The sequence below is a fragment of the Danio aesculapii genome, chromosome 4, assembly GCF_903798145.1.
Source record: "Danio aesculapii chromosome 4, fDanAes4.1, whole genome shotgun sequence".
In the NCBI taxonomy this organism is placed as follows: domain Eukaryota; kingdom Metazoa; phylum Chordata; class Actinopteri; order Cypriniformes; family Danionidae; genus Danio; species Danio aesculapii.
Window position 1 is genome coordinate 47064806 of NC_079438.1, and position 10598 is coordinate 47075403.

The 10598-nt window shown below is 37.0% G+C and overlaps 1 protein-coding gene across 1 annotated transcript in view; it reads right to left on the bottom strand.

The window, feature by feature from the left end:
- tmem178bb (transmembrane protein 178Bb) overlaps positions 1–10318 on the bottom strand; it is a 122525-nt gene extending 112207 nt beyond the window's left edge. Inside the window, 2 exon segments of the mRNA XM_056455854.1 lie at positions 7948–8579; positions 9936–10318. Coding sequence (XP_056311829.1) covers positions 7948–8329 — 382 coding nt within the window. The 5' untranslated portion in view covers positions 8330–8579; positions 9936–10318.
- Between the last annotated feature and the right edge of the window lie 280 nt (positions 10319–10598).

Consider the following 10598-nt stretch of genomic DNA (forward strand, 5'->3'; position numbering starts at 1 on the left):
TTTAGGACAACTTTGACGACAGGGTTTGACGCACTTCAAATGCTGACTACTGTATATATATTTAAACCAGAGATGCCCAAACAAGGGCCCGTGGGACAAATTTTACCCATATTAAGCTTTGATTTGGTGCACCATACCATCTGAGATTGGTTTAGAGATTGTAATTTTAATGTAAACTGAAATTAAATAGTTAAATTTCAATGATGTAAATGAATCAGATTTTGTTTAAAATGTACTTACGACAGATAGAGGATAATGCAGAGACTTTGGTCAGCGAATCAAGGCAAAGAAGGATTCTGCTTGAGTAGTGTATTCAGCATTGAACTCCACTGTGTTATAAATATGATTTTTGTTTTGTAGTTTAATTTGGAATGTGTATCTTCAGCCCACGGCTCTCTATGATATTTGGTTTTTGGCTCTTTATACAAAATAATTTGGGCACCCCTAATTTAAACAATCACATAAGCGATGCAATAACAATGTTAGTTATAAAAAGCATATTTAAATCTTAACATTGCACTAAATTATGGCTGCACAATATATCGTTTCAGCATCAATATCGCAATATGATCATTTGCAATAGTCACATCGCGAGCATACGCAATGTTGAGTCTAGACTATAATTCATCTAGCATGTGTTTTTGACGTCTGTGATTGTATTCAGGCATAATAAATTGTACCATTTGTAACTTTAACAACGATTAATTTTATTGAATTCTTTTTATTTTGATAATTTCGTCAGTCACTGTACTTGAATACTGTTAGACTCGGAAAACGATAAAACATTTTTTCAATTGTATCTTTTTTCTTGATTGTATTTATAGATTGTTAAAATACTCACAACACATGCAAGCAGAAACACATTGCAAATAGCACAGACCACAACGAAAATGTGTCTGGGGACCCCAAAAACTTATAGATTGTTTATTAGATTTTATGGACATGCACTCCCACTGCAGAATCATCCCAATCCATCTAACATTATTACTTCTTTCGAAACAGAGATATTCAAGTTATCTGGTCAATTTGTATTCATATCACAATACTTATCGCAAAATAAAAAATATCACAATGCTAGATTTTTCCAATACCGTGCACTAAATACTTTATTAAATATCACATTTATTTTTTTATTAAAATAACTACATTATAATAAATGTGTACTGTTTGTCTTGTGTTTATAAAAATATCAAGACTCAAAATGCATTATTTATATAAGAATATTACCTATTTATCAAACTATTAATTTGCTTTCTTGCTGCCATTGGCATCCATCAAGTCCTTGACATTCCCATTTTTGTGATGTTGCAGCATGTTAATAATTCTTGTGCGGTATCAATCAAATCTTGATGTGTATTTCACAGTACATTACCCAGACTGTTGCATTATGGGATGTTAAAATGTTTCTAAAGGAGCAACATATTTACTCTAAACTAAACTAGAACTAAAAACAAAAAGTAAACGCCACCGCTCATGCTTAATTTTCATGTGACGTCCACCAGGTCGAAGAGCTTTCATAGTGTGAGGAAAATGCTGATACCCGCCGACATGCTAGCCAATGATCAAATTAGCATAATTTCAAAAAAGAGAGGGAAGAAAAGCGATATAACTCAAGCTGTTATCAAGCAGGGTGCTAATTTCAAGTCTGTCATATCTTAAACGCACAATTGGACATCTTATTCGAACTAAGCAAGAAATATTCTGGGCTCACTAATGAGGGTGCTTTACACACTCCGAGGCCAAATCATAATCTGCCGGTCGTGGGCTGAGTCCAGGCACTCTGTCAAGTCACATTTTGCTGTACGGATATTTGTTGGAGATGAAAGCCGTAACAGAAAATGAAAAGAGAGGTTATTGGATACCTCATTTATTTTCAGCATAGTTCCTCCAAGGATCTTAAATGCCTCCTGGCCTCCAAAATTACTCGACGCTTTTCCCTTTCTCTATACTTTATTGAAAGTCACACCCAATTTCGGTGATATAATATGCCGTGGAATAAAATCATTGTAAGAGGAAATTCAAAGCATTAAAAGCTCTGTTGCGCAGTCTATTCCTTGTTCCCTGGAGATGCACCCAGCATCGCACCCCAACACCTGTGTATTTGATTAGTGCCAGCGACAGCTTACTTTCTGAACCGTGAAGGTGTGCCATCTTCCTCCCATGGCATCCAATTTAAACAATAAAAACAAGGAAGCCAGATCCTTAGAGAACGCAAGCATAATCCAATCCTTGTCTTCGCTCTTGAGTCTTACCTGCTAACCAGGAATAGGGTGAAAGGCCATTCATGTAACAGAGTGCAATAGTCAGGGTTTTAGAAGTAAAAACTCATTCTCTCCATAGGGAAACTGATTTCGACACTAACTGATAAATGCTTAAAAACAGACTCCATGTGAGTGCTGAAGCTGTTAATCAATTGTATATCTTATTGTCGGTCCTATGTGTTTGCATTTATTCAGGTTAGTTTTAAAAGTAGAGTTCACGCAAAAATGAAAATTGACTGGCTAATTGACCAATCTCATCCTGGAGGGCCGGTGTCCCAGCAGGATTTAGCTCCAACTTGCCTCAACACACCTGCCTGGATGTTTCAAGTATACCTAGTAAGACCTTGATTAGCTTGTTCAGGTGTGTTTGATTAGGGTTGGAGCTAAAATCTGCAGGACACCGGCCCTCCGGAAACAAGTTTGGTGACCCCTGCTCTAGACGATGCAAATTTTTATGAGTTTATTGAACACAAAAGAAGATATTTTGAAAACTTGTACCCATTGGCATTCAAACTATAGAGGGAAAAAAATCTGTCAATTTTAGATTTTTGGGTAAACTATAGTTTTAAAAACATATTTTGCAATAGAATAGTTTCTATAGATAAAAACCAACCAGTTTTAACTGATCGATTTTTATTTCACAGTTTGTCTTATTCGTAATATGAATGGGTTTATACAGTATTCAACATTTGAAGAGGATCAAAGACATTTTTCACAATTGTCCTTATACAAGAATGGGTGTTGTTCAATAATTGTAGGACAACTTTGATTAAAAGTTTTGATTCACTTCAAATGTGTAGCTGCTAAGTACACAGACTTGTATTTTTGTCTTTCAATCCAATTTCCATTTACTCTCCTTGTAGCTGGTTGGTTTGGTTTGTGGTGAACAACGCTTTAGCAAAGACTTTTTTAAAAATCCCTATGGGGGATTTTACATATACATGAGAAAAATACTTCTGGAACCAGCACTACTGAAAAAGTGAGCATGCAGGCACTCCAACTCTCAGAAATAAAGGCACAAAAGTTGTCACTGAACTAGTCCCACTTTTAAAGATGCACATTTTAGGAACATGTTGTACCTAAAGGGTACAATTTGGTTAATTAAAGTACATATTAGTACCTTAAATGTACATTTTAGAACACTGAAAAACCTTCAGCGTTAAATGCAGTGTTTGTATAATTCTCAAAGTGTTAAAAAATTGTGAGATAACCGATAAGGGTTGATTTAGCATTAATGATGAACACCAGCACTTAACAAGCAGAATCACTGAAGAGAAACACAAAACTACAACTTGCTTCAGTCACAGCCTTAGATGAAACCAACTGAAATGAAGTTTGTTGAGTTGTTTAATGATCTTCTACTGAGATTTTGAGAGATTGAATGTTTTATTTATTCATCTAAGACTATGACTGAAGTCAGCTGTAGTTTGTAGTTGATTCAGCTTATTAATAGCAGGTGTTCATCATTAATGCTCCATCAACACTTATCACACTGCCTTAGTGCTATATGTAACATCCTGAGTGAGATTATATAAACACTGACAGTGTTAATTTAACACTGGAGTATTTGCTGTCTACTTAAAAAGTCAATGTCAGTGCCTTAAAGGTACATATTAGTATTGGAATTGTACATATTAGCACTAAAAGGTTCAGTCCCAGTGCCAATTTTGGTACCTTTGTTTCTGAGAGTGTATAGGGTGAGATTTAATGATTAGATAATGCCCAAATTTTCCTAGAAAAGTACTAATAGCTCTAGAGTAACACAAAACAGTAGTAAACACAAGCACAGCACTGGACATGGATGACACTGGATGATGTGTCAATTGCCTATATTTGTGTAATAACAATTATTAATAGTTTAAAGGTGACACTGGGTCAATAATGTCCTAGAATTGGGTTTGCCTGTATAAATGGTGGGAGGTTAAATCTCTATCTCTCTTGTCTCTGTGGTTGTGTTGGAGGTCTAAAATGTCTTCATCATCCCTGATGGGTGTCCCGCTGGGAGGCAGGGACAGATGGTGGACAATGAGATGGGTTGGCTGTTTCTGCATGATCTCACCCTGCTCTCACACTCTCGCTCAGAGAGACTTTCTCAATTTTCCACAAACTCCAGATGCCGCCATCTTTCGCATCATTTCCTGGTCGCCCTTTCTGTTGCACAGATATTTGTCTTTCTTCAGACTACTAACATAAATCATCTGCTTTCTGCTGCAGTTTGTTGCTACAATGTGAAATCTTCAATAATGATGCCGCAAAGGAATTTATGAGCACGATTCTGATCAATTGTTAAAGGTAAAGTCATTTCTGCATCAATCAGTGCATGTTAAATACGCTCAACTGCCATATTGATTACTGGAATTAGGGCTAGGTGATATGGCAAAAATGCAAACTCTATAATTATTTCTATATTAACCGATAACGATATACATTTTAATATAAGTTGTTAATGCTTACGCTTTAAAAAGAGTATCCCAAACATGAGCGAAGGTGGATACTGTTGGCGGGAAAGTGTACTACTGGTGGGAAAGTGAAATGAGCGTGCTAAACAATACCTATTTTTGAGACCAAAAATTTGGTGACTCTCCAATATCAACACAATTATAGATTCCTGCTGTTGCAAGCTTCTGCTGTGTGCTCCTAGAATCAATATTGACGAAAATGTCCAGAGCTTATCATTGTTATCATTATAAATTTTATTGGGATTCGATATGATATTGTTTATTGGGCCAGCCCTAATTGTTTTGCTATTTATTTAAATAATAATACATATATTTTAGTTTCTACTGTAAATGTAAATAATATATAACATCCAATGTAATACAATTCAACATTTTAATTTAGACAATTTTTTGTCATGTTATTTGTTTTTTTTAACCAATTTTACATAAAATTATATCTTTTTCAGTGACCGATAAAAATGTAATTGTAATACAAAAAATCATATTAATATGAATTTTATTTTTAATTTGTGTAACTTTTTACCTAAAAACAATCTAATTTATCTTTTCAGCTAATTTGATATGTTAATTTTACATATTTACTAAATAATATATCATAAAATGGAAAATTTGAAAAAAAAAAACGAAATACATGTAAAAAATAATAGAGAAAATTCCTTCATATTAATAATATATTATTTTCAAATGTATATAGCGTGCTTGCAAATGTATATATTTTATTTTTAAAAAGTATACCTGCTTTTTAACCCTTTAATAAACTTATCAACATTATTTTTCTCTTTTTTTAGTAACAAAATGATTTCTCCCTCCTTAAATTATCCACTCTAATTATCGTTATCTTTCCTCATTAAGCTGTATTCAAAGGAAGTGTTTTAATACAAATTCCAATAAAAAAAAAAAAAAGAAAAACCACAATAGCGAGATTAAGGACAGCATGTGAATGACTTTCCCCCTCTTCAAGCCCTTTAGTTTTGACCCCTTATCTGTGCACCACTGTTTTGCTCTCTCATACATCATACTCTTCCATCCTCTCTCCCAAGAGACGATCCAGGGTAGATACAGAGAATAAGCTTCCTCTGAGAGATGGGCGATGCCATTATGAGCACAGTCAGCACATTTCATAAAGCGATGTGCTTGCAACCCAGATAATGATATGAATAATCATAAAAAAGATATGGAACAGAAGCACTTGTATTTATTTATAAAGGTGCATAAACACTGACTAATATTTTCCAAAACAAAGCATGAGAAACAGCTGTTCAGCAATACACTAAAAGCTCCAAAACACACACTAAATGCAACTTGCATCATCACCATCACCCCAAGGTGAATGGCAGAGATGGTGTAGAATAACACTGCATTATTTTATCAATGCAACCTCACCCTTAAACCACTGCCAGAGAGTTAAATGAGCTTTTGCTGATGGTGCAATACACAATCATGCTATTGCTGCACACTACGGGGCCACAAAATCCCCATTACGTAATCACACACACATAAGAAACAGGTACCAGCAGAGGTGACACCATTCAAACCGCCATTCACCATTCAGAATTGAGCATGTTTCTTTATTGAGGACATGTAGTGCTGTTGTTTTCCCTGAGCATGCACACATTTAGTGTGTAATAGGAGAGTGTGTGAGCCTCAGCAACTCTGGGCCATTTGTTTAGGTGTACCTTGACTGAAACACAGCCTCCGGTGTTTGGGCTGGCACAGTTTGGGGATCGGAAATCTATTTATAGGCTTGTGTGTGCGTGTGTGTGTGGTGCTATTAATATATTCATCACATATGCCTCAAACCAGTGTGGAGTAAATTAACCTAGTTTGGTGGAGGATAATAAGGCCCAGAGTGTGAGACTCGCCATAGGGCTTCACACCTTCAAATGCAAGGGACTCGTCACTTCTGCTAACTGAAGTAGCGAACTCTCTGTTTTTGTCTTTTCCATTGGTTGCACATTATTCATGTCAGTGCACATGAATGAGGCGCTAATGTTTTGTGTGGGTCTTTTGCGATTCTTGAGGGTTATACAAACACTTGTAGGGTAACACTTGCATTCATTTTCAGGGTGTTACTTCATATTTTTATCCAACAATACAGGCATAACTTAAATAAGCAACCAGAATTCAAGAAATCCAATTAAAGCAATGACATCTCTGCGGTTACATTTCGAATGATAAATATTTAGATATATTGGTTTTACCCAATATATATCAGTGACAGGTTTTAAAACGTTAAACTCACATTTGTTTATAGATTTCTTGTTGTTGAATTGTTTATATATTCAAAAAAGGCGGCAACACCAAAGCTCCAAAAATGCAAAATTTATTAAATTAAAGAGGCTGACACTGTGTCAGCCTTTTTAATTTAATAAATTTTTCATTTTTGGAGCTTTGGTGTTGCCGCCTTTGTTGAATATATAGTTTGCACCTTTTGCTTTTTTGGCTGAGCACCCAGTTAAGAGGGCTGTGCATGCTTTTGTACAGTTTTTAATTGAATTGTTTATAACCAATAGTCATACAAATACTTATTTGAGAGTTCGGTGGAATATAAATAATTCATATTTTAAACTAAATATTAATAATAAAAACACAACCAATAATTATCAGCAAAGTTTAATCAACTTACTAATCAACGTTATAGCCTACTTATGTTGTTAATAACATTAACAACAGTAGTAGCAGTAATCCTATTGATTGTTGTTGTTGTTACTTTGGTTATTTATTTCCTCCTCCGTATTATATTATTATTATTACTACTACAACTATTATTAATATTGTTATTGTTTTATTATTACTATCATTATTATTATTATTACCAAATTATTCGTGGCTAATAATGGAATTTTTATTTTAATTAACTGTTGACCCAAAACCATTATTATTATTATTATTATTATTATTATATTAATTGAATTAAGTAGAATATTGTGGGAAATGGGCAAAAATATATCGGCCTATGTGAATATCGGGTCTTGGTTTAACTCATCACCATTCTGTTTGTTTTCATAAAGTTACATTAGACATCGGGAGCTACTAACTTTAGGAAAACAAATAGAATGGTTGTGATTTAATTTCTCAGGTTTTAGGGATAGCATCTTATGGGTTCAGAACAGCCAAAACATGATCCACAATTTGTATATCGACACACCTTTCAAGAAGGATGTTTGACTGACATCACGTCTGCACTGCACACATTGACTGACAGACATAGAGCATCATTGTCCTACCGTTTCGGATGAGGTCCTCAATTTCTTGGTCAAATCCCAGCCGATGGCACTTGCTCCAGAGCCCCATGTTGGTGGAGTTGTAGCGTTTGCTGCACTCATCGGCGGCGCTCATGGCGAACAGCTGCCGTCTGTTGCGCGCCAGCAGCAGCTTCTCCTCCCAGCGGTCCAGGCGCGAGCGGCTCGCCCGCAGAGGGAGGCTGTTGTTGGGGATGTAAATAAAACCCCGGTCCTTCCGGCGGCTGGAGAAACTCTGACACCTCTCTCGGTACCTCCGCGCGTCCGTCTCGTACCAGTGGTCGGAGCAAATCGCCACAGCCAGCATCCCAAGCGCGCAGAGGGATAGAGACAGACCGGCGTAGAGCAGCAACTTCCCCGCAGCCATGCTCGCGTTCACCGAGAGCCGCGTCAGCACCACAACAGCACGGAGAGCGCCTTGACCTGCACCCGCATCCCGCCGGGCACGCGGACGGAGAGAACGGAGACCGCTGGGGTGTCTTTTGTGGAGAGCTGAGCGAAAATTATAAGCCTTATTTAACGTCCATCCAAATAGTGGCCCGTCCCATCCAAATAGCACGAGCGAATGAAACCAGACGAAGACGATTCAGTCCAGTCCTCGTTCACGCGAGCCGAGCCTTTCAAAAAAAGGCAGAGGAAGTTTTACTATTTTTATTATTGTCAAATATAACATTCTGTATTTGAGCTTCGAGGCAATTGTGTTTCAGTCCAGTCTGTATTACGAAATAAGCCATTGCGTCACCAGAACCGTCCATCGGTTAAGCTGTGCGGTATTAAATGGAGATCAGAAAGCGTGCGTGATTATTAATGTTTGAATCCTTGGAGAAACTCTGAAAAGATGTTTGGGGTACAAACTAGGCCTGCTCAAGTTTTTCTTTCAGTTTTATGCGCAAACGTTTTAATGTAGAGCGCGAATTTTCAGTTCAGGCGAGCGAAATCGCGTTCACCTGCTGATAGTTATGCCAATCAACAGTCACGCGCATTCTGGTATTCAATGGCAGTAATTTTATAATCGTTAACCTATAGCTATAAAAATGTATATGGCCAATAGGCCTGTAGCACAAAAACAAATTGTTTTGGTAATTATTTTTATAATACTGTAATAATACAGTAATAAAGTCAAATGAAAACTTCAGTTGAGAGCTTTAAAAGGCTACCTACAGGGATTAATTTCAGATTAATTTGAAAAGAACCGAGTCATCTTTAATCTGGAGTCGAACATACTCGTAAAGAGTCGTTTGATCGGGAGTTGGGCGATGCTTGTGGAAAGATTTTAATTCATTAAGGAAAACCGACTCATAATGAGTCACTTTGTCGTGATCTGGGCTACGATGATGTAACCTAGCTACTGCCTTCACTAAAAAGAACCGGGTCGGTTTGTCATTTGCTCCTGAGTTTGAACACGTCGGTGGTTCTGAGTGTTTTTAATTGATTAAAAAGAACCGACTCAAAAGACTCGTTTTCAAAATACACAGAGTCGACCTACAGATGCAATAAATCTAACAAATTGGAAATGGTCTTTCAGTGTGTTATCATTTCGATGTAAAATATTTGTAATTATTTCAAGTAGCCTACTGAATAACAACATGCAATTGACTCGGTGGCATTAAGATACTAAGAGCCCGTTCTGAAAAAGAATCGGTTCACAGCACATTTACCTTGCGCGGACAGACTATAGATTTTTGCTTCCCAGATTATGTTACATATATATTTCATAGACAATCCAGTCGTCTCATATTCTCTCTGGATTAGACTATAGGCTACACGATGCATTTATCAAAGCACTATGACTGTTTAGATGTAGCATATGTTAAAATGACTCGACATTTACAGTAAAAACGATCACAATCATGTAAAGGAATGTTTAGATTAATAATAATAACAGCTATGTTACGCTCCCGCAGCGTTCATTGCTGGAATATCAACGGCCTCCGTTTATAAGGCTGATAAAGTAAATTAAATTCTGCACTCACCCCAATTAAAGCTGATAAAATGGATTCATTCCCCTCCAATAACGCATCTCCAGCCCATTTTGCGTTTGCAGTCACTGTAAAATAAAGCCATACAGGATATGCAGCGCCAAATAATCCTATTTATCAGCCAGCGACACACTGTAATAACTGAAATCTCAAGCCGTTCAACGACGCCGCGTCTCAGAAGCTTGACGTTGAAATGAGTGTATCGATATTACAACATTTGGCGGATGGTGCATCCTCCTCCCCGGACAATATGGTCCCAGCATCCTCCGTGCATGCTGCCTCTGTCTGGGAAAAACAGCGGTGATGTCATGCTGTCAATATGAGATGTTCATTGTTTATTAAAGCGGCTTCTTAAAGGAGTCGCACTACTGCTCCTGGTTCCGTGTCGAACTGTAACTGGAGTTGCCTTGCTGGCATGCATTCTCTTTTACATTTACACACACTGACTGAAGTAAACCGGTGTCTCTCATGAATAAATAATCAAGGCGCGCAGAATCTTTCATTTTGTCATTCTGCATCATCGGAGAGCAATAAAACCACACTACACCAGACCAAAACCCTTCCATAAAGGGTTGTTATTTGAAACCACTACGCACTGTCCAGAACCAACAGCAGTCAGGTGTATTGCTGAATAATAAATGAGAGCTGTGGCATCTG